Source organism: Convolutriloba macropyga, chromosome 11 (assembly GCF_964194025.1).
Source record: "Convolutriloba macropyga chromosome 11, txConMacr16.3, whole genome shotgun sequence".
Classification (NCBI taxonomy): Eukaryota; Metazoa; Xenacoelomorpha; order Acoela; family Convolutidae; genus Convolutriloba; species Convolutriloba macropyga.
In genome coordinates, this window is record NC_134478.1 from 14720393 (window position 1) to 14748162 (window position 27770).

The 27770-nt window shown below is 34.4% G+C and overlaps 2 protein-coding genes across 8 annotated transcripts in view; one reads left to right on the forward strand and one right to left on the reverse strand.

The window, feature by feature from the left end:
- The window catches only part of LOC142349565 (uncharacterized), a 511473-nt gene that overhangs the window by 423281 nt on the left and 60422 nt on the right, over window positions 1-27770 (forward strand). The window lies entirely within an intron of this gene.
- LOC142349384 (uncharacterized) lies at window positions 1156-25492 on the reverse strand. 6 transcript variants are annotated; one of them, XM_075400898.1, is made up of 7 exons: window positions 25148-25492; window positions 19842-19976; window positions 16631-16780; window positions 11656-12021; window positions 7616-7798; window positions 1783-1928; window positions 1156-1337 (listed from the first exon to the last, which is right to left on the reverse strand). In XM_075400898.1, the coding sequence occupies exons 1-6, from the start codon at window positions 25302-25304 to the stop codon at window positions 1822-1824; spliced, it is 1098 nt and encodes a 365-aa protein (XP_075257013.1). In that variant the 5' UTR covers window positions 25305-25492; the 3' UTR covers window positions 1156-1337; window positions 1783-1821. The 6 variants fall into 6 exon arrangements, with proteins under 6 accessions (XP_075257013.1, XP_075257014.1, XP_075257010.1 ...); XM_075400899.1 differs by having other exon boundaries at window positions 1156-1346; window positions 1774-1928; XM_075400895.1 differs by having other exon boundaries at window positions 7593-7798.

Consider the following 27770-nt stretch of genomic DNA (forward strand, 5'->3'; position numbering starts at 1 on the left):
ACTCTAGAGTTTCTGATAGAAGAGAGGGTAACAATTGAATGTTTGAGAGTTGTCGTTTTAACCTTATTGGCAACACCATGGAACGATTCAATAAGGCAGGTTCTTCGATGTTAATCTTGGAAGGTCTTGAAAGAGGATGTTAATCTTGAAAGGATCTCGGAGGATCTTGCAAGATTATCAACGTCTTGTGAGATCTTGCAAGATTAACATCCTGTCTCGACTAGGGAACCACAATAACGAAGATGGCATAAATCGTGTCTCACAGCAGAAACGTCCCGCCCAATTTTATTGGCTGATGACATTAAAGACCGGGTCCCTAATTAAATCACTGGAATAATTGAACTCTGAGGACAAAGCGACAAAATTCAAGCAAAAAAAATCACCTAGTTTGCTTTGAGAGCATTAGAAACTCCTTTACCTCCTATTTTTTTTTTACAGTTTTTGTAAAAAAGAAATCTGTCATTATAAGCTTTTAAACAAGCTTGTTTATAGGGTCCTTCAAAGGGCTGGATTGTAAGAGAAAACAAGAGATTGGTTTAAAAACCTGACACTAAATGAAATGATTCAATTTATGAATACATAATTACATTGTTCGTTTTGTATGTAAAAAATTGAGTTTTCATTCATAGATGACTTTTTTTCGTTTGGTGCGATTTTTTTCCAATGGCCCACTTTTGTAAAAGATATAGCTGTGTTTTCATTTTGCTGAATATAAAACCATTTTTGCACTCAAATTTAGGCGGATGGAACTGAATTTCGGCAGCCTGTTTTTGTGAAAGAATTAAATTGCACCGTTTTGTATTGAAAATGAAACGACCGATGTCGTTTGAAGGTTTTCATTTGGATATAACTGGAATTTTAACCTCTCTGTGTTCAAAATCTAATTCAAAAGGATCTTTTGACTCTCCAAGACTTATTTGTTATTCCAAAACAAAACAAATTTTCTTGCGAGAATCTGTCAGGAAGAGCAAAATGAAGCAAAATAAATAAATACACTTTCTTATTTTGTTCGAAATCATTCAACATTGTGCATCATCCTGAATGATTCTAGCTCAATATGCCTGAGTCTTGCGAAATAATAATGTGAACTTTTCTGGGGCGCGAAACAGTGATGACTTCTCGTGATAATGACTTAAAAATCTAACGAAAAACAAAAAAGTTGTGAGGTGGTATTTTTTTGCTCATATATTTCAATAGCAGCAATTTATCAATAATTACTACAAAGAATAAAATTTATGAACACCACAAGCACTCAGGCGTTTTCTGGAACTTGGTTGAAGTGAATATTTGTCGATTTGGTGTTCATTCCGCTTCATCAGTGTCATTGTTTGTCATGTCTGTCATAACTGTCACAGTGTCATTTAGACTGCGACGAACATTCTTTAGAGTTCTTTCTCAGAGTTCAGTCAAACAATGTTAATTATCGCTCAAATTAAACACCAGGATCCGGTTATTAAATCATTGCTTGAAATCAATTACTTGTTTTCGCTAGTCTTGCAGCCGTTAATGTCATTAGTAACTTTAACTCTGGAGCACTCTAAAGCCAATATTACCATATCATTCGCATAACTAGTACAATTATTTATCTGTCTGTAGGGTTGCAGCAAAGCCAGCTATAATAATTGTGATTATTTTTATGATATGGCCTAATGATTGTATTATTAAAATAATTTGTAAATTACTAATACTAATTTCTTTATTTTTTTTACTGAGTGATTAATTTTACAACTATAGCAATCAATATATATACAAACACGTCAGTAAATGTGCGACAGCTATGACGTGTTCTGATGTTATTGTAAGCTGGATGATGGTCGATTTTTAACGTAGTCCTTCGAGCTGAATTGCAGAAATAAGAAAGGCCACCAAATAAACGATGAAACTCCTCCCAGTTCCGTCCGAGGAACTAGTCGATGTCTCCGTCGTCGCTATTTTGACTCATTTTGAAAATTTATCTTCTCAATATACAATCTATTGCTATTTAGAGATAGGCACAAGTAGGAAATTGCTTACGCTTTTATCTATGATGTCTTTGGTCAATTATTATTACCATAAAAGGGAATTGAGTCTGTTTCTATAGAACGAGTTGGAGAATTCGAGGCAATTAAGAACAATGTGGAGTCTTAAAACGTGCCAAATCGAATACTGCAACAGACTGTTGTGTACTTAATTAAAACAATTGAAACAAGGTTGATCAAATTCAAAAATGAGACTTTTTTTTTCGTTTCTGGGGTTCTAATTTTTTTCGAATGTCAAAAGTTTTTTTTTTCAAATTTTAGAGTTTCTGGCAGGATCCTGGAACGTTTTTCCGAGTGTTGAATGTGGTTAAGAACTTGCTATTCCTAATTTTTGGAAAATAAATGGGAATATTTTATGCCAGTTTGAGAGAAATTTATGCCCTCTTTTTTGTGCAGACGCTTTTTGACTTTATGAGGGCATTCGCGATGAATATGATTGGCACCAAACTAAAGCTCCTAAGACTGGAGTTCTTAAAAAACATTTTAAGAACTTTGGATTGTTCGAAAAAATATTGGTTCCAGTTATGCCCAAAAGTTTGGGTCAATTCAGCCTAAAATTTGATCAAATTTTCCTAAAATTGGTTTTCCTTTCAACCAATTTTAATAGCTGACAATTTTTAATGAGATATCTGAGAACATCAATTATGTTATCTCATTGAAACTATCAATATCAGGAACTCAATTACATAAAATATTGCTTCTTCCGAAAAGAGAAATATATTCAGCCAAATTTCAACCAATTTGATCAACATTTTTGAAATCAGTCAACTGAAATCTTGATGTGTTCAACTTTTGAGTTTGAGAGTTGAGAAACAAGTAGGAGCCAAAACAATCTCAGATTTCTGATCAAGAAATTACGAAAAAACAGTATTTCAAATCTTTGCTCTAAAACTAAGAAATGTCTGCTCTTATTGACCTATTATTTTCTAGAGAGTAAAATATACGGCCATGTACTGCTTGAGTCTACACTTTTGTACTTTTGTGCATAAAATGTTTTGCAGCATTTAGCAATAAAAAAATAACCGGAAACCCAATGCACCGAATCCTTGAAAAACTACCGGGAAAAAACCGGAAGTCTTAAATTCTTCCCTGTGATCTTGGCAGGAGGACCAGGAGTCTTAACTTAGCGCGGCAATCCTGGCAGGAAACCTTGGAATGTTCAATTTTTCGCTCAGAAAATTAGTGGTGAAGCCAGACGTTCGTACTTCTATTTGTAAACGGAGAGGGTAAGTTTGGGAGCCCCGGCCTTCACGGTATACATAGTGAGAAACACGGTAATTATCCGTAACTCAGTAAAAACCCAGAAAACACAGGACAAAATGATTTTCCAGTAGATTTGTTGATAATAAGTTTTAATGTTTTTAAAGCAGTCCTTTGTTTAGATGCAGAAACTCATTCAAAAAATTTTGTTAAAAAACCTTTCAAAACTGAAGTGCTTATGTGCTTGTGTTGTCAGGAAAAAATGCCAATCAGAAACTTAACATTACATTTTTATCTGCAAATTTTGTTAAAAAGGATACGCCCTTTTTCTCTCACAATTCAGAGTACAAACACTCATTGTTTGTCCTAAGAAAAAAACTTACGTATGCCAACTTAAAATTGTCGAACAAAAAAATATCTAAAAGTCTACATAGCTGACCAAACTAAAATAGAATTTTTTTGGACAACTGTTTGACAGGACAAAAAATCTAAATCTATACGAAAAAAAAAAGGAAATTACTTTTGTTTTTGCGGTTATGTTGTTGATTATGAAACTCCTTTTGACTTTTTCTTCAAAACTTGAAAAAACTATTGTATCCGCGTATTGAACAACAAAACATATCTTGGCAAACAATTCAAAGCGATATAAGGTGACCAAGAGAACTTGGCATCCACATACCTGATCGCGCGAAATTTTAAACTCAAGAAGAGAGTTTAGACTAAAGAAGTGTGAGATTTCGGAGTTAGAAACTTTCTGTTGAAATTTTGAAAAACGTATAAGTTCTTGTTTTCTCGAAAACCTTTTTTATGACAGTGAACGTTCCTGTTCTCATGGAAAAAGATATATGGTGAAACTTAAATCGTTCAAAAACAAACTTTAAACAACTCCTGGTTAACGATTCCTCTTTCAAAAAGTCTTTAAGGACGTGTTGCACAAATATTGTTGTATATGGTTCTTGGCATTGAAATTCATAATATTGCGAACGGTAAATTTAACGCAAAAACAAATTTTGAACAGAAACAAAAAGATTTTTTTATACAGTCTGTATTCTTCATTTTGCTGTAAAAATTCTTCTTTTTGCCGTAATAATATTCGTATTTTTTCATTTTTCTAGCTTTTTAATGCTGATTTGCTCGTTTTCCTTGGCAAATTCTGAAAAAATTTCTAGTGATCCCGGGGAATTTTTATTTTATTTCGTTTTCCCTTGTAAGATCACGACAAGTGATCCCGGATCTCCTGCCGGGCTTTTTTTCCTGAAGTTACGGCAGAAAATGGGATTTCTCTTGCTTTCTCCTATAAGATCGTGATAATTGATCTCGGAACTGCTGCCAGTAGTCTTTAATTTTCTGCGTTTCCTGGCAGGATTCTTAAGCTTGCCGCAATTTCCGATGGGAATTGTGGGATCTCACTCTATCTTACCACATCTTACAAACTCCAGTTATTTTTCACCAGATCTTTCTTGAAGATTTTGTGAATCTTAGTGGCGTGAAATTTGGGCTCTTACTTGAGTTTCCAGTAATCGCTACACTGGGAATTTGTTCTAATCGGACTTTTTAACATTTAGCTTTTTTGGTTCAAATTTCACTCATCTTTATCGGAATGATATCTAGTCATAGACTTCTAACAAGCATCGTTATTTTTTTATCAGGCCAGTACAAATCTTAGGTTTACAATTAATAGAAAATAAAGTTTAAACAGGCAATATTTTGTTTGAACACACGAGTAATTAGATTTTGAACTGAATCAGAATTCAACATTTTTATGTATTTTGTTTAGCTCAGAGGAGTACAAATATCAGAAAAACAAGTTGCTTCAAAACTACTAATGCGAAAAAAACAGATTATCACGGTTATTATTTTAAATTCGTATTCTAGCTAGAAGTTTCTCTCATTCTCTCGCCTAGGTAAACCAATGCTGAACTTCTCTTATCAGCCTGTAGCATTAGATCATGATAGCGACGATTTGACGATTGAACAAACCTTCATTTAAATAATTGTTTCTTCTCGAAGTCCTGCTTTTAAATATTTTTTTGAATCAAATAACTGAACCTTGTACGAATCTGCTGTCTTCTATATAATTGTTAGCTTGCTGCATTGTTGCAAGATTCCTAAGATTCTTAAGTATAAATAAAAAACTGTTGGTACGTTCAATGCTCTATCCCAATCTCCTTTTCATTTTCAATACCTTTGTCCTAGCCAAAATTTTGCAAACTTAAAAATAATTTGATAAGTTTTTTTTTTCTATTTCGGTTTTTAAAAAGTGTCAATTAATTTGGTGTCTTTTTTGGTTTATCAACTTTGGATCAACTGTTAACAAGTAGCTGACTAATTTGTAGATTTTTGCACATCTTTTAAACAAAAATAATGTGAATAATCAAATAGAGCTCAAAAATTTGTCTCTGTATCCCAAAATTTTTGCAGCAGAAAATGCTAGCGCTAATTGTATATAGTAAGCTCTTGAACATTTATATAAATTATATGACTCTTAAAAACTAGAAGCCATTTTTTTCAAAATCCTAGATCACTTTGCAACCTTTCCCCTGCTCAAGTTAGTTTATTGTGAAATAATTTGAAAGCATTTACTGCATGGTTTGTAAGTGCTAATTGGAGAATGTTTCTGCGAACCAAAACTTTTTTAATGATGACCACACCAGCTGCGCAGTAGTTTAAGCAGTTTCATTTTTAGATATCAGTTTTTTTGGTAACTTGCTTTAGTTCAATTGCTTTATTGAAAAGCACAAAAATGTTGTTTTCAGAGCCAGAATGTAGTTTCTCCAGAATATGCATTAAATTGCACTGGAATTCAGGTATTCAGCGGCTTTAATTTCATTTTGTCGAATTTTTTTGTTCAGTTTTATAGTCTTTTGCCGCTTGTCCAAAATTTTGCATAAACTTATTTTAAATTTTACAGTATAGTTTTGTTCTCGTTTTTAATGCATATGCCGTCAAAAGACAGTGCATTGTAAAACAAACGAAAAATGTCGGGGAAATTTAGTGGGATTCAGTCAAAATCGAAGTTGACTAAAATAAAAACGATAGTTATTGCTTCAGTGTTCACTGATGCTGCTGGTTTGAAACAAGTGATAAACCTTTAATTAAATGCTGTAGAGACGTTGCACTGAAAACAAGGCAAGTTGAGAAACTTGATTTCATCATTTTCGGTCTAATTTCTGTGTGTCTTTCTTTAATTATCAGCAAAAAGCATGAAAAACTATAAATCCTTTCTTCGATTAAAAAATGCGTGCAGCATAAATTACAGTTTACGTTTGTTTTCTACTAAGAGAGAAGCCCTGAAAACACATATTCTGGGAAAAATTTTAACTAACAATCAAGAGTTGTTCTAACCTTAACAACATTTCCAACATTTTAAGGTTTCAATTATCAAGATAAAGCACTTAAAAAATTGATATCTGTATTGAAGATTTTGCAAACACCTCATTCATATCTGTTTTCATTTTTAACCATATAGAACCTCCTCTTGGAAACACAGTTAACTTTGAACTGTGAGTCACTCATATTCACCTTATCACTGTTAAAGTTCTCAAATTTCTGTTATCAAAAACCGGATGCGCTAATTCAGTCAAATTGTCAATGGCAAACAAATAAGACTTTACTGTTTATGATTGTAATATAGCAAATTCCTTCCAAAAACTATCAAAATTTACTCTTATATGAAAAGATGTTACTGGTTCCTCTGAGAACTAAAAAAAATGTTTCATTGCTTCTTTTTTTAAATCTCATTTACGAGACAGTCGAAATCTATGCAGGAGTTTGGTAAAGCGTAAACATTGATGCTAAGGCATACGCTTCAGAAAGATCTTTTCAGATATGGGAAGATGATGAATCGTATGGCTTCCAAATCGATTGTGCGAACATTCTGAGCCACGCAAATAATCATACAAACATTCTTGAAAATATATCAACTCAATTTATCACGAAAAGTTCCGTCGTCAAGTTCCTTATAAAACATACTAAGTTGAGCCTGGAGAATTTTGACCATAAAAGTGTTTCCAATATAGTGCTGGGAATATTAAGCAACAAGTAGTTTATCCGGCAAGGAAAAACGAGAAATTTAAGTTTAATCACGGATAGGCCTTCATTACACCCGTTGATAGCCGTAAATTTTTGCTATGACGACATACTATTTTTTATTGTCCATTCACAGCCCTATAAATAATCTACTATTTCGTTTTACTTTTAAAATATCGAAAAAAATGTCCCTTAAATTGTCGGCTAATTTTGTGACACTTAGGTTGTCAGCTAAACGCCCTGTCGGCCAGTATGTCATTATGTTTCAAATCTGTCTCTGGGTTTAGAATTAATGTATTACACATACGTATTTGAAATGAGTCAAAAGGGGGGGGGTTGGTAGACCCCGCTTTGTTTCGTATCACTACCAGTAGCACCAGCTCCATCTGAGAGGGTGTTTGTAGGATCGGGGCTGACGACATTTGCGGCATTTGGTGGAGGTCGCGGGTCTTTTCCACCCGGAAGCAGAGTGACGTCTGGTGGAACTCCCATTAGTCCACTTGAGAGAAACATGCCAACATCCCCAAATGAGTCGCCACTTTCAACCATCTCTATAGCATAATATTACACGTCTTCTTGTCAATTTTTCGGTTTCAATTCACGAATTGAGTTTCTTTGATTTCTTTGTTTGTGTTTCACTCTATTCATTCTTAATTTTTGTCGTGTACCATAGCAGGATTTTAGTGTAAAAAAGGACACATGGTATAATGATCAACTACACGTACAAAAAATGAAAATTCTCTCAAGAAAAATTTTTCAGAAAACTGGGGTACCTTTGACAAAAGAATTGATTTTGGAACGAGAAATACGTCTGATATCACCATCAAATCAACATATACCCCCGTCCGGTACAAAGTCAACTTATGATAATTACTTTGCATTCGTGGGTCTATTCATAACATGAACTAGCTTAAGATCTAGCTTAAACTAACTGAAGAACTAGCCTGATTATATCCCATTTTAGTCTGGACGGGTATTTTCAAAAGTTTTTTTTTGAAAAAGTACATGAGCGCATCGAAAAGAGTCAAAATCTGGATCATAGAGGATTTGGATCTGCCAGGTGTATTTTGAAGTGAAACTGGCCTGGATAAACAAAAGCCATTTTGACCGACAACCTCAACTTGGGAAACTTTAAGCCAAAACGAAGTATATTTTGATAAAAAAAAGATCAAGCCAGTAGAAAAAGGATCAGTTTAATTTCTCAGCCTATCAGATTTGTGCATTTTTTCATAGACAAAATGCTAGAGAATATGCGAAAAAGAAATAAACATATGAAAAAAACTATGTCGGTCTAAATAGTGACATAAAAGGGCTCTCAAACCAGTAAAAAGTTAGTAACGCTAGAAATGAATAATAACTCATGTTAAACCAAAATACAACCCAGGTTTTTCACTCGAATATCATTAATTCAATAGCATGAAAATATAAATCCAGAGCACTGAGAAAAGACGAACAAAAACACCGAAAAAAACTTTGGTAAGAATTTTTTTCAAAATTTCAATGCAACTGAATAAAATAGTAATGGAAAATAGTAACATTAGAAAAGGACTATTTGTTCGCATTCGGCTATTTAGAACGTTTAAACTGGTTTTGCAAAAATACAAGCGACAAAAATTGTTCTTAGAAACTCTTATTGCAGAATCATGATACACCGTTTCAAATCACACGTGCTAGAAGTGCTTTCCTAATGCAAGAAATAGTTCTTTTCGATAAATGTTTTGATCAATTTTTGTCACTATTCTCCGCTTTAGTCTAATTTTTTTTCTCCGCAAAATGTCTTCTGTATACTAATTATGTTTAAGATTCTAGTTTAAGATTCTAACCATTTCTAATGAGTTGAGTTCAAATGATTACAAAAATGTTCTTATTTACCCTTGTCAACTAAATTTTTTTTTTAAAAAATTGTAGTGATTGGTGCTCGAAGCTGCTGAGTGAAATTCACACCACTAATATCTGCAAACTTTGTTTTGACTTCTGATATTCATCTTTAAGCTCTATTCAGAAACAGTTCTTTCTGCCATAAGCTCTTTAACGGTGTTATACAGACCCTTTTCACATAATTATTCGATCTTAATTTTGCTCTTTTACACAAAAACAGCGGTTTTCAAATGGATCCTAAACATAACGATTGAGTGTTAAAACAAAATAATTCTTCAAGCAAGAAAAATCCTCTGCTATTTTAAGATATCTGTTCCCAAACTTATCTGATCCTGTTAAAGGAGAGGATTTAATTAGTACAGCCCAATCAAATCTTCTGAAACCACGTTACCTCATTGTTTACTATAAAAAAGGAATTTTTAATATAGAGTGCATTCTTCTCACGAAAACCTTTTTTCTTCATGAAAACATAAAATGTAATTTAATTAATTGGTTATGCTAATTCTAAAAAAAAATACCTCAAATGATTTCTTTTTAGATAATACATTGGTTGAAATTTTCAGTAAAGGAATACCTTTATCAAAGAACCCCAGTCGATTTCGAATGGTTATCTTGCAAGATTCTGCAGGTTCTGCCAGAATCTTGCAAGATTATGCATAATCTTGCAAGATTTCTGCCAGAATCTTGCAAGATAACCATTCATTCTGCCAGAAACTTGCAAGATAACCATTTTTCTGCCAGAATCTTGCAAGATAACCTTTTTTCTGCCAGAATCTTGCAATATAACCATTTTTCTGCCAGAATTTTGCAAGATAGCAATTTTCTGCCAGAATCTTACAAGATAATCATTTATCTGTCAGAATCCTCTAATATATCCACTTTTTTGCACAAGATCCTACAAGATGAATTGACTAATGCGAGTAATTCTGACAGCAAGAGATTTACTCGAAAGCTCTTCTAAAGTCTTTCGAAGCTCAAAAAAGGCAAGCAATGAATAATCACATTTTTTGGGCATTGGCAAGAAAATTTAAGCGCAAGGAGCTGAATTAAATGAAAGGAAGCTGTTTAAGATGTAAAGAATAATATCAAATAATTTTTTCATAAAAAGGTAATCTAGACGTGTAGTTTTGAATATCTTGATAAAGTTGAAAAACAATCAGTTTTTAATTGTAATTTATTTTGTGTTAACAGTTCTCAAAGGCAGATTTTAATTTGTTTTCTTCAGATAATTCATATTTCCAGATTCAAAATCTATTTAAATTAAATAGTTTTCTTAAAAAACAAGCAACTGATTCTTAAGTAAATTTCTCGTCAAAATGAAATGTGCTGCATGAATGGGAGCCAATGAAAGGAGAGCTCGACCGGAACGAACTTGCAAGAATCTTGCAAGATATCCATTTTTCTGGCAGATCTTGCAAGATAACCATTTTTCTGCCAGATCTTGCAAGATAGACAGTTTTTGCAAGATTCTGGCAGAATCTTGCAAGATAACCATCTGGTCTCGACTGGGGAAGACTTTTGTTTATGAAAACATAATTCATTTGTAACTTTCCAACTTCAAATTGGCGATTTTTTGCTGTTGTAGTTGTAATTCGAAAACTTTTTCTAAAGTTGGTGTGAGTCATAAGGGTCGCTATCATTTTGGACCTATTCTGTACCTCTTCTTATTGACAGATGTAATATCGGCAGTTTAAGGAAATTGTGAAGAAATTTATTTTTGTTTATGCTTTCGGGATAGCGAATTGTAAACAAATTCCTGCAAACTTCCTATTTACTATGTTTCAGCGCCTATGTAGGTATGCAACCGGCCTATTTGACGTTAGGTCGCTTATGAAAATCATTTTACAATTCTTTTCTAGTCAGAGATCAGAAATTGAAATCAGTTATTTTAAAAACCAAAAAAAATGAATTACGAGTAATTTCTTCGCTTTTGTACAAACCAATTGAGAAAAAAATAAAAAAGTGTGCTTTCAAGTTTTTTCCAAACACTCTCTTATTTAACCTTTTAATAACTCGTGGGCCCTCGTGTTGTGGTTATTCCTCCTGTGCTAATCAAGAATTAATAGCTGATAGTTATCATAATAATTTCCCGAATAGGATCAATGTTAACTTGATCTAATTTGAAAAACATTTACCTGTATCAACAGTTATGTACTTCTTTACGTTGTTGCTAATTGGCTGAGTACACACAGTATAGAGCGAACCTCGATTCAAGTACCCCGGTTCGAGGTGTCACCGCCATTCAACGCAAAATTATGTAAGATAAGAAGTGAATGTGGTGAAATTAGATAAATCAGGCGGTGATTGCAGTGAAAAAAACTTTATCGCTTGGTAGCGGTGAAATTACATAATTTCACCGCATTTCAACGCAAAATTATGTACGAAATTAGCGGTGAAAAAAACTTTTCACCGCTTATCTTACATATTTTTCCGATTTTTCCTCGACCCGGGGAGTATTAAATGTTCAAAATGAAACGAACAAATGAAAAGACTCGATTTGATTGGTTAATTTATTAAAGATAAAACGTACGTCTGACACTTTCATAGGCATCCTCAACGTCATCCTCAGTCAATCCAGACCCACCAGTCATTGTCAAGTTGAACAGAACCGAGAAAACTCCTCGAACCTCGTACACACAACTCTTCCCCAGCCTTTCACCCAGTTCCTCGCATATTTGTTCGGAAGCATCCTCGGCTCCGGCAGTGTTTTGAGGATCCGCGATTCTTTGCCAGATCATGAAAAGATCGTCAGTTGGAATGTAGTTGCAGCCATCGCTGTCCGAGCATACGGATACATTGCCGGTTACTGTGGTCTGGTATGTGGTGCCCTGGCTTACAACTTGAAGAGACCCAAAAACATCCTCACGAATGTCGTCTTCGGTCCAGTCATTCACCACTGTTATTCAAACAAATAACAACAACTATTTTCTGCCTTTTTTGCTGTGAAGTTTTCCGAAAAACCCATTTCATTTAACCATATTTCATTTCATGGTCGAGGTTTGGCGGTGAAATTTCGTAAGAAATGCGGTGAAAAAAAAATAATTTTCACCGCGTATTTCTTACATCTTTTTGCGGTGAATGCGGTGAATCGCGGTGAATTATTTATTTTCACCGCGTTCTCAGCATTCTTACAAAAGGAATCGTCACCTCACGCATTTCTTACATTATTTAGCCACAAGAGTTGATGCGGTGAATTTTTGTAAGAAATGCGGTGAATTTTGCGGTGAATTTTTGTAAGAAATGCGATGAAATGTGGTGAATTATTTATTTTCACCGCATTCACCGCAATCACCGCATTTCTTACAAAAATTCACCGCATTCACCGCATTTCTTACAAAAAATTACCCTAAAACCTCGACCCGGGTATAGTCAGATTAGAGTCTGAAAATTTGTGGTCAAGGATGAGAAAGCCCTAAATATGGAGGATTGATGTTAACTGCTTTTTCAAATAGGTTTGAAGATAGCAGAAAACTGCTATACTTATATCACTTTGCTATGGCCTCTCGCAAGTCTGATCAGAGGTCACTTCGGTCTCAGACAGTCTAATCAGAAGCCCCTTTTTTCTGAAACAGTCTGAAACGGGTGGGAAGTTTGATGAGCGTTCTAAGCGCTGAACTAATGACCTTGTTTTGATTTAAATTTAAAGATAATAAGAAAGAAATCACCATTTTCTAAACTTGAGCATTTAAATTAGTTGAAAGGTACTTTCCAGAATAGACAGTTTCTGGCTGCAAAACAAATGAATTAAAAGACTGCAATCTCATTCTGAATCACTACTGCGTGCAAATTTGAGTTCAGCGCATTTCAGCGCATTTCTTATGTAAGGTTTTCTTCACTGAAGTTTTTTGATAACGATTTGCACCATCCGGGTGGAGAAATTCTCTGAAAATTATGTATTAAATTTGCTGATAAAATTTTGAAAATTTTTTTACATAATGGTTTGCTGGAATGCACTGAAATGGGCTGAAACTTTGTAAGAAATGCGCCGCAGGTTTGAGTGCCATCGCACTGATTTACCAACCAATAATCAGGAAAAAGGTTGAAAAATTTTCAGTAATGGAGAAATATATCTACAACAATCAACCTCTACTGGTTGACCAAAATCTGAACTCAATGTTGAGAGTACAGATTATTCATAACTTGTCATACAGTGGCAATGATGAAAAGTTTTTGTCTCTGAAAAATTATGAAAACATAACCCGGGTTGAGGAAAAATTGGAAATATATGTAAGATAAGCAATGAGAAGTTAGTTTTTTTCACGGAAAATTTCGTACATAATTCTGCGGTGAAATGCGGTGAATGCGGCGAAATTATGTAAGTTAACCGCTAAAGTAAGCGGTGATCTTACGAAAATTCACCACAATTCACCGCTAAAATATGTAATATCACCGATATATTAGGCGGTGAAATTACAAATTTCAGCGATGAATTGTGGTGAATTTTTGTAAGATCACCGCTCACTCTAGCGGTGAACTTACATATTTTCACCGCATTAACCGCATTTCACTGCAAAACTATGTAAAAAATTTGCGGCGAAAAACTAACTTTTCATCCCTTATCTTACATATTTTTCCGATTTTTCCTCTACCCGCGTTATGCTTTCATAATTTTTCAGAGACAAAAACTTTTCATCATTGCCGCTGTATGACAAGTTATGAATAATCTGTACTCTCAACATTGAGTTCAGATTTTGGTCAACCAGTAGAGGTTAATTGTTGTAGATATATTTCTCCATTTCTGAAAAAATTTCAACCTTTTTCCTGATTATTGGTTGGTAAATCAGTGCGATGGCACTCAAACTTTCGGCGCATTTCCTACAAAGTTTCAGCCTATTTCAGTGCATTTCAGCAAACAATTATGTAGCAAAATTATCAAAATTTTATCAGCAAATTTTATACATAATTTTCGGAGAATTTTTCCACCCGGATGGTGTGAATCTTTATCAAAAATTTTAATGAAAAAACTTTACATAATAAATGCGCTGAAAAACGCTGAACTCAAATTTGCAAGGACAAGTTATTCAGAATGGGATTGCAGTCTTTTAGTTCATTTGTTTACCAGCCAGAAACTGTCTATTCTGGAAAGTAGCTCTCAACTACCATAATTGCTCAAGTGTAGAAAGGTTGCGTTCAGATTTTTGCAGCACTAAACCTGTCTTAGATTTTGCATGGACCTTTTAAGCTTCTTTGAAGACTAGAGCCGGTGCATAACTCTGCTCCATAAGGAGCGCACCTGACCTAGCCGCAAATGAAAAAGACAAAGACCCTAAATAGCTAAGACTAATGCGCGAAGGGGTCACAAAGAGGGGCGGGGGGCTATCGCGCATTGCATTTATATAAGTTCACCACTAAGTTAAGCGGTGAATTTATGTAATTTCACCGCCTTCACCGCCTATCTTACATAATTTGGACACTTTTTTCAAAGCGGTAAATGTATGTAGTTTCACCGCTAAATTCAGCGGTGAAATTATGTAACTTCACCGCTACCAGGCGATTAAGGTTTTTTGCACCGCATTCACCGCATGATTTATGTAATTTCACCGCATTAACCGCTTATCTTACAAATTTTTCCGCATTCACCGCTTATCTTACATAATTTTGCGGTGAATGGCGGTGATACCTCGGCCCGGGAATAAGAAAAAGGGCAGCTGAGAACAGGCTACTGTAGGCCTAATGCTGTTCCGCTGCGATTACGCAGAAACCACAATTATTATTATTAAGTTGAAATTGAATGATGACTGATGTAGACATTTGCGGTATATGGACTACTCAGCTGATATTTACCCAGGTTTTGGTCCTGACCCAAATTGAGCTATGATCAGACCCAATCGAGAGCACACCCCTGTGTTCCCAGACCGAAATTACAGGGTCTGGAAAGCGGTTCGAGCGCACAATAGTCTCGACCATGGTCTGATTTTGGTCTGATCAGAGGTCAATTCGGTCTGAACGGTCTGATCATAGTCTTTATAGTCTGGACCATGGTCTGGGTTCGGTCTGATCAGAGGTCAATTCGGTCTGGAAGGTCTGATCACAGTCTTTATAGTCTGGACCATGGTCTGGGTTCGGTCTGATCAGAGGTCTATTCGGTCTGGAAGGTCTGATTTCGAGTGCTTTATTTTTTCATTTTTTTTTGTTTTTTTATTGAGGGATGTTGGCTCTGCCAATAGGCAGCATTAAAGCAGCGTTCCGATCAGAGACTCATCTAAAGTCCGATGACTCTGATCAGAAACAAGGAGTCCAGCTGATAGCAAATGCCGGTCCCCTCAAGAGGAAATTTTGATTAACTGAAGACCACGACGTTTCTTGTGGAAAGCTGTCTAAGTTCATCCATTGAGGCAGAAATATGAACTAAGGGGTATGGTAAATAATTTTTTTTCAACAGTTAGGTTTCGTTTTCATTAGCAATATTTTCAGAATTGGCTTTTCCTTAGATGATTTTAATACTGCAAACACCAGTTTTTATGAAATGAATATATTATAGCAAAATTAAGAGATTTGTTCATAATTAAAATCTTTCTCTGATCAGACTATTTTGAGCGCACTTGAGTCTGATCATAGTCTGATTAAGGTCTGGGCAATGGTCTGAAATTGAGTCTGGACCATGGTCTGAAGATGGTCTGATCATAGTCCGTTTATAGTCTGGACAATGGTCTGAATTTGGGTCTGATCATAAGCGCACTGTAGTCTGGGTTCGGTCTGATCAGAGGACCTTTCGGTCTGGAAAGTCTGATCAAAGATCATTTTGGTCTGGAAGGTCTGATCAGAGGTAAATTCGGTCTGGAAAGTCTGATCAGAGGTCATTTCAGTCTGCATAGTCTGATCATAGCTCAATTTGGGTCTGGACCTAAACCTGGGTAGTGACTACTCGAGGTTTATTCGGTTCGCCCACATGATACTATAACATTTCAGCGAATAAATTAGTTCAAAAAAGTGTTGCATCAGCTCATAATTTTCGAATTCACTCATTATATCAATCTCCTAATGACTTTATTTAGATATTTTAATATTGAACGGAGGACATATAGCGATGTTTAATTTAACACTTAGTCTTGTAAGATCTTGCAGGACAAAATCAACCTTCCCGGGTCGAGATGTCAGCGCCGTTTCAGCGCATTATTATGCTGAATGCGCTAAAATTATGTAAGAAATGCGCTGAAACTTTCAATTGCAAGACTCTTTTCAGACAAAAAAAACAGTATTGCTAGAGGCTTGTAAGAAAACGCTAATTTTGTAAGAATGTTACAAGATTTAAGAAATTCTTGTCAGGACATTGCAAGAACCTTGCAAGATCTTACCGGATTAACTTTTAATTTCGACTCGCGGGATATAATCCCTGCACTTTTTTTCGGGTTTTTTTTAGAATTCCTCGAGCTTCTATGACTTGTTAAGTGATGACACTGTGCAAATGTTATTGTCGCTCATTTTCTTCGCAAGACTCATTTTCTTCGCAAGACTCATTTTCTTCGCATTTCACCAGTTTTCTTAACTGAGGATATTTTACTAACTTGTTCGTAATTGATCGTCTGTCAATCCAAGAGCAGAGGGGTTGTTGAAGAGATCTTCAAGTTTGATCACAATTACACTGGAGAAATATGTCTTGTCGTCGTCATCAGCGCGGATTGTGAAGAACAAGGTCAAACAGGGAGTAAACGACACTGAAAGTGACACAAAAACTTTATATTTTTCCCTTTCTGAACCCTCAAATCATTGTTCAAAAAATTTATAATGTTTTTCGTTGAATCTAACTTCATTCTTCTTTATAGAGTCTTCCTGTGTTACCACTTGATGATATGTACTTTGGAAATCCCTCCAGGATAATTGTCAAGATTGTTATGAAACTAACAATACTGTTACCGTGAATAATTTATTAATTATTTGAAAACATGTGGATATTTATCATGAGGGTTATAATCAGAATAGTTACCATGTTTACTATTAAAAAATTAATCGAATTACTTTTTTTCGATTCACTGTTGGTGGATAATTTCAATGCAATTCTATGTTATGAGGAAAAATATATCTACCTATGATTACCCAGGTTGCGCTACCAGTTGGAATGAAGTCTGTCCAGACCGAAAATGGATGCACGAGGGGGCGTCGTGCGTTCAAAATTACGTAGTGTGGAAACATCAAAAAACGCACGAAAAAGTAAAAATGAACGAACATAAGTCGGGACACGAATGCACAAAGTCTAGACATGAACCTTCATAAGTTGAGACATTAGTGCACATAGGTCTGGACACAAAAACACTAATATTTTCAGCTTCGTTCACAAACATAATACCTGTCAGGTTACTTGGAGCACTTTTACTCCAGAGTAACCACTCAAGTGGCAGCCTTTAAGGCAGAAAGCCGAAACTCATATGAGTTAAAAATAAAAAGCAAAATCTCAAATGCAAAAAATGGCACTCAGTATTCTGCTTTCTTTTCAAAAATTTTAATTCTTGTGTTATAGAAGATAGCTTAAGCTGAAAAAAAAACAAATTGATGCCTTACAGGATAGGGTACATCATATTTAGCCAAAAAAATATTTAATTGTTTTTTTTGAAAAGTAACACTTTTGAAGACTTATATAACAAGGGATAAATTATTCTAAAATCTACAAGTGATAACTTCACACGAAACGTAGTTTCGTGTGTAGTTTTCGCAGTTTTTCAGACTTTGAACATATGAGATTCTGGATATGAACTCACGAAAATCTGAATATGAACACGCAACAGTTTGGTGATTGCAGGAAAGTCTGAACATGAATGCATGAAATCTGGTGAACGCATAAAAGTCCGGACATAGACAAACTCCGTCCGAGACTGTCTGGATATGCCGGTTTCCGTCTGTCACCTCAACCATTGTGCTGGGCTCAACTAGTTAGCGAGGGTGTTTTGAGGTTTCTGATAGTTCTGACATTTCAGAACTGGTCTTTTTGTAATGAATTCAGAATAAAACGATATTAAAAAACTGACGTGCTGAGTCCATAGAATTGTTTTTAAATTCTAGGTAATTCATTTTGTAAATATAACTTGAGAAGCGGTTCTCATGACCTTTCTTTTCAAAGTCCGTCCAATTCAAGCGATTAGTTAAGAACTCCTATCTGTAATTCTTGCATAATTCAACACCATCAAAAAGTTCAAGCAAAAAAAATCAAAATTCAAACTTTCTTATTAAACTGCGGATCTTTTCCGGTGAGTGTATTTTATCTGCCAACCCCGGAATTACTTGCTACATTTTTACATAATGAGCTACTACGATTTGTAGATTTCTCCAGTTCGGGGCAATTTCTCAAAAGGGAACAAATGACTCAGAGGCATATCAATATTGCTAAGGTCCGAAATTTTACTGAAAGTCATGGATTAATTCTGCTTAAATTGTTGAAAGAACACAGAAATGGGTTGAAAAATAAGCAAGACATTTCAGATTGCCAGCTGCTGAAAAAAAATCAGTCAAAAAACGTGTCCAGATCTCTCGGCTTAATGTTCAATTTTCAAGAAATGCTAAGTTTTACTTAAATAATGCATTCAAAAATGAAGAAATGATCATTTCCATCTTGTCATTTTCATCTTGTCACTTTATCTCAATTGTGGCTTAGCAATCCAAAGTGTTAAAGTCACTTTCTTGTTTGCAATGGAGGATTGTAATAAACCAAATCATGGCTATGTCATTAAATATTTGTTGTCTTTTCTTTGAAGATCATTTCATCTGTTGCAATGAATCTACAAAATTCCAATCAGAGTCTCCAAGTGTTGTCACCCGATTATCTCTCTCCTGTGCTTCCATTTTCCCCTAATGTGACAACATTCGCTCAGTTTTTGGTGCTCTTTATCGGCGGACCCGTGTTGACCTTTCTTGGCAGCCATTATCTTAAGCAGCCAGCCAAATTGTGTTTGTTGTTTTCTGATAGGTTACATTTTTACCATCTATCGTCATCCATGGCACCATGAACCTCTATTGTCTTGGATATGGTTGCTAAGAAACCGTAGACTTGAGTTTTGCTGTTTTCATAGCTGCGCCATCCATCTAATAGGGTAAATTCTACCCTACTGTTAGCTGGCGAGTAGAGAACCAGTGTTATGTATTACCAGCGCATTTGTGCCTTTTGGACCTCTGTTTCGAATACGGTTGCCAAGAATTATCTATCGTGGTCAACCGGGGAGTCAAATAAACAATTTTTCAACACAATGTTCCGCGCAATGTTCACAGAATCCCATCATAGGTGTTTTTCTCCAGCAGTGAACCATTCGCTATCAGCGCTGGTAACACATAACACTGATTCTCTACTCACCAACTAACAGTAGGGTGAAATTTTCTCTATTAGATGGATGGGGCAGCTATGAAAATAGCAAAACTCATTCATACGTAGTTCTTGATCGACCATCCCCAGTGACTCTGGAATTTTATCGTGTAAGATCTAAAATTTTCTAACAAATGGTCTTATGAGAACTGATAAGAAGATGCATCACGTTACAAGATCTTATAAGACATTTTGTCAGATCTTACACGATAGAAATTCTTTGTAAGCATCTTATCAGATCTTCAACGAAAAAATTCCCTTTTCTTGTGCTTCACTTTCTTGTGATGGTTTCTTTTGTGCTTTAACCCAATCAGGGCGTTCTTCACTACATTGTGAAAATGTGTTTCATTTCCAAACATACGGACAAACATTCTGACATTTAAAAACTAGGTTTCCTGAACTTGGGGTGCTCAGGGTCCGACGGAACTTACCTGTTAGTGATTGGTCATCAAGATTGTCCATATCAGTGCATGTGGCATCATCAGCGACATGCGATCCCAACGATGCGATTTGCCCAATATTGGGGAACATTTTGTCTTCAATTCCATCTGTCATTCCAAGCTTTGCTGAAATTTGAAATCGAATATTATGAAATATACCTGTCCGAGTCAAGAATTTCCACAAAATATCAGTGAATTTTGGTAGCTTTTTGCGAAAAAATGTAACAAATATAGCAAGCGAAATTGCTCCCCGACACTTCTGAGGTACAGTTTTCGAGCTGGAAATTGCTTACGGCGTCCTGGATTACGCTTAACATTGAGAGAATAAAGTCCACAGGAGTGAAAAGAGTGAAAAGAACAATTGCCTAAAAATCGTACAAATTTTAATAAATTTTAACAATGTTCTCATAGAAGAGTGAAAATTAAGAGAAAATCTGACACAACGGTTTAATTAAAAAGTCTAACGCTCCATCAAACGCCTCCCCCACTTAGCAGGACAAGTCCTGACGCACAATTCAAAGATTTTTCATTGGCTAAACAATTAACTAGACCTAGAAAGGACTATGAGTGAATTGGGAAAACCATTTGGGAAAAAAGATCAGATAAAAAAACAGAAAATCAACAAAAAACCTCTAGCAAGAAAACAATATTTGGTTCAAACAAAAAACTAGGCCTAGAGTGAACTATGAATGGATTGGGATAACCATTTAGAAAAAAAATCTGATCCAAAAATCGAAAAAACTGTAAAAATCAAAGTGAAATTGCCGCATGTGAACAAAAACCACTAGTGAGAATGTGAATTTTTGTTCAAACATCGCTTTTGCACTCTACTTTAAATTTTGTGCGAAAAAATTTCACGCCACAAAACCACTCGCTTTTTCGCTCCACTTCCTGTTTTGGCGTAACCAAAATGACTACTCCAAATTGACTTCAAAAATCATGAAAATGTGTGAACAGATCTCAAAAAAAGGCAGCGCCCCAATACAACTCAAAATCTTTGAATTGTAATAAAAAAACGAAAAAAATAATGTATTTTTGAGATCATTGTTATTTTCGGGTTAAAACGCTAGATAACATTGGAAATGTGCGAAATGTTCAAGTTTGTTGGGATCATCATACTAAAAATAGGCAAGGTAGATTTATTGGGAGAATATGACAAGGCTTGGATATGTTTGGTAGTAATAAAATTAATGAGTTAAAATGCTTTAATAATGTACGTATTGTAATATAATTATTATGTACTGTAATGTATTAATGAATTTGTCAGTGGTGTGTTTGGTATAAAACGAAGAAAATGTACCTTTGTCAGTATATTATAATTGAAACAAAAGAAATTGTTGAGTTTTTCTATGCAATATTTTGAGTTTTTTTTCAATATGGTCGAGAACTGAGTTAGCGTTTCACTTTCAGCAGCTTTAGATGCATTTAAAAAAAGATGAAAAGTGCAATTTATTGTTCTGTTCGAACTGATTAGGCGAAATATATGAGTCTACGTTTTAACTTTCAAATATTATTATATGCCATTACGAGCGTCTACCGTTACCGAAAAAAATTATTTTTTGGTGGGATTTTGGTAGCAATCAGACAGTCATCATGCACAATTCTTAGCAGTCATGCGTATGGCCGAATTAGTTTCCCCATAATCTTGTTCATCATATTTGTTTCATATTATAACCAAATAAGGCGGCTCATTAATGTGCGTTCACACATGATGTTCTGACCCGCGCTCATCTACATTTTTGACTTAACCGCCTTTTGACTTAAATTTTCGACGAGATAATCAAAAATGGATTTTTGAGATTTAAAAAAAGTGTTACACAATCGAACTAAAATTTGAATAAAATAATGTCATGCCTCAGTACAACAAGATCTGCCATTAAAAAGAAGACGAGAAAAATAACAACAACAACAAAAAAGCAAAAACAAAAAAGCAAAATCAAAAAAGCAAAAACAAAAACAAAACTCAATATCTAAAAAGCACCTACTAACAAGGACAATCAGACAAAACCTTAAACACACAGATTTACGTTTTCCTAACTTAACAGCGGATGAGATTTTTCCATAATGAGACTAGGTAACAAGTCGATAAAAGATCCAAAATCAATCAACATTTGTTAAACCAAATAATTTCAAAAGTCTTCCAAATCACCAAAAATCATATAAAAAAATTCTTGATAAACTAACTAAAAAGTCAGAAGGAAACCAATAGGACCTGTTTTTGGTTAGAGTAAGCCGTAGGAACAAACTAAAGATGCAGAAAAGCTCAAAAAGATACGAACAACAAATTACAAACCTTGCGAAAACACAAATTAGTGAAGCCATTAGTATCAATAGCTATTATCTGAATATTATGTATTTTATTCTATTTTTCTAATTCAGCTAAAATTATACTAAATAAAAACATCGGTTCAATTGGGCCACATTTGAAAATCATTTGGATCTGTTATTACGCGATTGTTCTTAAAGAAGAGACAAACAGAGACACAAATACACCACTCACAGAACTTTATGAAAATGCATATTGTCCAACAAACAAAGCAAAAATTACGTCAGAAAATGAGTAGACATGCTCATTTTTAAAATACAAGGAATTTTATTGGACCTCTCAATGATGAGAATCAGTTACAAGTCGACGAAAAGAGCAACAAAAAATGAAAAAAAAATGAAAAATCCTGAAACATCTTAAAAACGTATAATCTCTAAACTTTAAGACTATTAGCTATAAACGGATTGTTTCATGTAACAACATTCATCAATTGCTCATTTACAGACTCATGAGACCGGTCACCATTTTACGGCTACCTAGATAATGAAAAAAAAGCAAAAACAGCAAATTAAAAAAAGGAGCGATAAAAAAGACGAAGCAATTAAAAAATGAATTTTCATTAAAAAATTTTTTTTTCTAAGTAAATTTTTGAGCGGCTTTGGGATTCGTCGTTTTTACAATTTGACTGCAATAAATCAGCAAACATGAACAAATAGATTAAAACCAGGAAATTTTTGAGAAAACCCGTAGTCTCAAAGCCATTAAATTCCATAGCTCTCAACGTAAGCTGATAAATACGCTAAAATACGCTTTGATAAGAAAATAAAGATATTGGTAATTCGTATTTTGTCAATAGGGCATTACGATAAGTCACTGACTGTGAAAACAACAACAACATATACAGGCAAAATCCAAAATTTAAGTATAAAAGTGCGAGAAGAAAGTGTCGAAGCCATTTAAACCATATGTTTTTTCGTGAAAATTTTATGCATGATCTATTGAAATCTTTCCTAAGCCAATGCAACTATCAATAATAGGATAATTTATTACGATTCCAAAAGAAACCAAAAATACAAAAAAAAACAAAAACTTTTTCAAAAAATTTTGAAAACTTGTGCATCGAAGTCATAACACCAATAGCTGGCAGATAAAAAGGCAAACTAAATTATTTTTGGTTCAAGGAGAAAAGAAAGTGGTCCGGTCATTACTTAGACTGATACACAGTTTACGAAAATAAGCTTAAGATTGGTTGATGTTAAATAAATTTCTCGAAAAATCTTTTTTAATGTCCGAACAGACAATAAATTCAATGGCTGTCAACGAAAGTCAGTAAAAACGCTAAATTTGACTTGATTGTAGAACAAGGATATTTGTTAAGCAAAGGCAATGAAAAAGACATCACAATAAGTCTTTTGACTATGGAAACAACAACAAAGGCAAGCAAAATCCACAAATTCAGCAGAAAAGTTTGAGAAGAAAGTGTCGAAGCCATTTAAACTACGAGCTTTTCTCTAAAAAATTCATCCATGATCCATTAAACATCTTCGTTAAGCCAATCGGAGATATCTATGTCCGGAAAAGATTTCAAGAGGAAACAATATTACGAAAATATCCAAAGATTTTTTTTTTAATATCTGATATCTTGTGGCTCTGAATAAAACACATAGTTAGAAGAAGAAACCTTTCACTGGAATAATTTTTGTTGGAATCCTGATTTTACGAAAACTGACGGACAATTCGGGAAACCAAGTTTATGATCAGTTAATGTTTAAAAAAAATTCACGAAAAAAAACGTTTTTAAAATCTTAACAGTCATTAGCTATCCACTCAAAGCTCTAGAAAGGGTCACTTAATGCTCCTTGCGAAACCTATTGCACTTTTTGGCAACAATTCGATTCTACAGGACTCCAAAATTTAGTAAAACCTCCAAGGAAATCAAAATTTCATTCAAAATTACGAATACTCAGAGTCGAAATCAAAAAAACGCGAGCGATTCATTGAAAACTTTTTTTGTTCATGGAGCTTGCTTAGACTGTAAAAAAGAATTTCATTAAAGGAACCACCTCAATTTGAAAAGTGAATAGCCTCCAGTTGACATAAGAATAAAAACAAAACATGCAAACTTCTAAAAAAAAGAGCTCTCAAATAGAATTCGAATTTTTTGATAGTTCACTTCCCTGTTAGACCAGAACTAGTCTTTCTATCGCCTTTCAATCGTCTATTAGGAACTCAAAATTCCTTCATTTTGTGGCGTGAAATGCAAATTTATATAATGTTTTTCCTAAAATATCTTATTTATCAGAAAAATTGTACTAAAAATGAACAAAATCATTCCAAATATCCCGTTGTTCACACAAAACTTCAATCCTCGATAACTCCTCGAAAAAAGCGAATTTCAAAAAAAAATGTTAGCTGACGAACTTTTTAATGATACTACGCATATTTCACTACGATGAATATATCGATCGGTCGAAATTGTCTGAACAAAAAAACACATTTGAGTATATAGTTCCTCCCCCCACAAGTGGGGTCGGAACAATTAGTCTAATAAGTTGTTTCCTGGTTGTTTCTTATACAATTATGGCACGATAAAAATGATTTCCCAGAAAATATGATCATTATGGCATTATGTATGATCTTAGTATATTTAATGAGAAGTGGCAACCCGGGAAAATACCGATTGCAAATTTGTGGCAAAATTTGTGGCAATTTGAAAACTGTCAGATGACTGTGAAAAATATTCGAGCAAAATGAGTAATAATATGAAGTTTTGGAAAACGGTGGACAGAATGTCTCATAGATATTTCTAGTTGAGAGGAGTGTTTGTTGAATAAAGTTACAGAGTCAAATTTTGGCCGAAAAAGAAGTTTTCTAGATTTTATGGAGTAAACCAGATGACCAGCCTGATGGTTATCATTTCAAAGGGGACAGAAATTGCCCGATTTAAATTTAGAATTCGATGAATTCACTACGAGCGCACTGCTTATGTTCTTGATTCTGAAAACTCGTCGGAAATCGAATTTTCCCGTACCTGTAATTGCTTCCCAAGCATCCGTCGCAAAATTTCCCCCAGGGTTAGATGAGAAACAAGTGTGGCACTTTCCAGCTTGTCCATCAACAGCCCATGTCATTATTGTCACTGTCAAAAGTGACGTCATAGAAAATGACGTCATGGTCTTTGATTTCATGTGGTTCAAAAAGCCCGCGAGTTATTCTCACCCGTCTAGTCTCTTTTAATCAATTTTGCGTTTTTAGCCGAAAAATCACCAGCTGTTAGTTATGCATTTTTCTTAATGCGTGTTTATAGAGGATTAGAGATACCAAGTAAGTACAATTTGAGCACCTTCTTTGCCTTAGAAACCTTGAAATACTTAAGGAAGAGATGACACGCGCGATTGTTTAGTTGCCATGGAACTCGAATGAAAAACAAACATGAAGCAGAATACTTCAGTTTGAGTGTAGCTTAGAAGATCGGACAGCTATCAATTTGAGATACCTGAAGAAACGAAAAATACTGCCACTTCACTGCCGAAAGGTTTGAAATGACATGCATTGTCGAATGGCAGCTGTCACAATTTTCAAAAGAGATGAAACCGCTACTTAATCAAAAGAATCATAAGATCGTGGACGTTCTTAAAACTCGCGACATGTCAAAGATACGGTCTCTAAAAGATCTGAACAAATCATTAAATATTGATCAAATCTTTCGAATCTTATTTCATGGCAAGTAATGTTAAAAATCGAGGGAAAGCAGTCTGAGTTTACTGTTAAAAAATGTTGTGTTTTTGAATTAAATTTTAATGACAATAGTTTTGGTCTCTGTGACAAATAATGTTTGTTCTGGTGAGAGGTTTGGTTTTGGAAATTTGAATTATTATACCTTGAACAAGACTCCTTAACGCCTAACATCTAAAAGATGAAAACTAACTTTAAAACAAGTAACCATATTTAAAAAAATTATTTCTAAAGCAGTTTGTTTACCTAACTGATATTATAAGGGGGAATTAATTTTTAAACTATGTGTCTTTTCTAACTTTAAAATCAAAGCTACAGAGAAAGGGCAGTTTGTAGATTTTGTTTTTCGAAAACTGAATGGTTTTGTAGATGAATTTTCACTTCCAATTATTGGAATCATGATACTAACATCTGACATCTTTATGCATAGCTGCTTGGCGAATTTATCATTTCGAATCAGAATGTTTTATGTTTGCAAACAATATTCTGGTTTCGAACAGATTGAAACTAAAATAATAAAATTGAATTATTCAGCGTAACTATGCGACAAAAAATCAACAACGAAATTTCTGTAAGACAAAAACGGCATAAGAGAATGCGGTGTTGATCACAGACTACCCGAGTCTAGGTTTTGGGCTGAATTTTTGTTAGAAATCCGTTGAGAGGCGGTTAAAAGATAATTTTCAGTTATTTATTACATCTTTTTGCGTTGAATGCGGTGAATCGCGGTGAACTCTTTAGTTTCACCGCGTTCTCGGTATTCTTAAAAAAAGAAGCTTCCATACGAGGATTTTGAAGCTCTTAGCTCCTGCATGTCCTCAATTTCTTACTCCACAGCGCCAACTGTCACTTACTTCGCTGATATTTCTTGTGAATAAAAGTGAACGTTAGAAAACAAATGCGGTGAACTTCCGAAGGAAATGCGGAGATTTTCGCGGTGAAGTTTTGCAAAAAAGCGATGGAAAGCAGTGAAATATATATATATATATATATATATATATATATATATATATATATATATACATATATATATATATATATATATATATATATATATATATATATATATACATATATATATATATATATATATATATATATATATATATATATTCATCGCATCCAACGAAATCACCGCATTTCCTAGAAAAACTCAGCTCTCTCTCAGCAGTTTTTTGCAAAAATGTGCCACCAAATACGCTGCGGTGTTTTTTTTTGCACGAAAAGCATTGAATTTTGCGGTAAATTTTTGTAAGAAATGCACTCTAATTCAGTGAAAAATTCAGTGAAATTATTTTATTTCACTGCCTTCACACCAATCATAGCAATTCTTACGAAATTACCACATTCACCGCTTTTTTTAATGAAGTTCGCCCAAAAATTTTGACCTGGCTTTAAAAATGTTCAAGTAAAATTACCTGAACCAAGTTCAGGTAATCAGAAGTTCAGGTGAATTTCAGATGTTAAGGCTCCTGAAACACACCTGAACCCTAGTTCAGGTAAATTTTCACCTGAATTTTTTTTGCATTGTGCAAGGTAACAACAAAGTTATTTTATCAAATAAAACTAATCTAAAGCACAACAAAAAACGAATTTTAGGGGACACAACCACTTATTTATTTTGGAATTTCCAGCCCTTTTTTAAGTTTTGCAAAGTCAAGGTTAAGTTTAATACAAAATTTTTCCACTCTTGAGCTACTTTTTTATGGCCCAAACAAGCCTTCTCCGACCCAATCAGAGTTTCAGAGGAGCACTGATAGTGAAGTTTCAAAATATCAATTTGAAGAATTATTGAAATTTGAAATCGGAAACAAGAGGAAAAGCAGTGATTTCGAAGTTGATCAACTTGAATCGTTTTTTTTTGTGTATTTAATCACGAAACTTTGCTCCCGCGTAAAATAGATCACAGGAGCACCGGA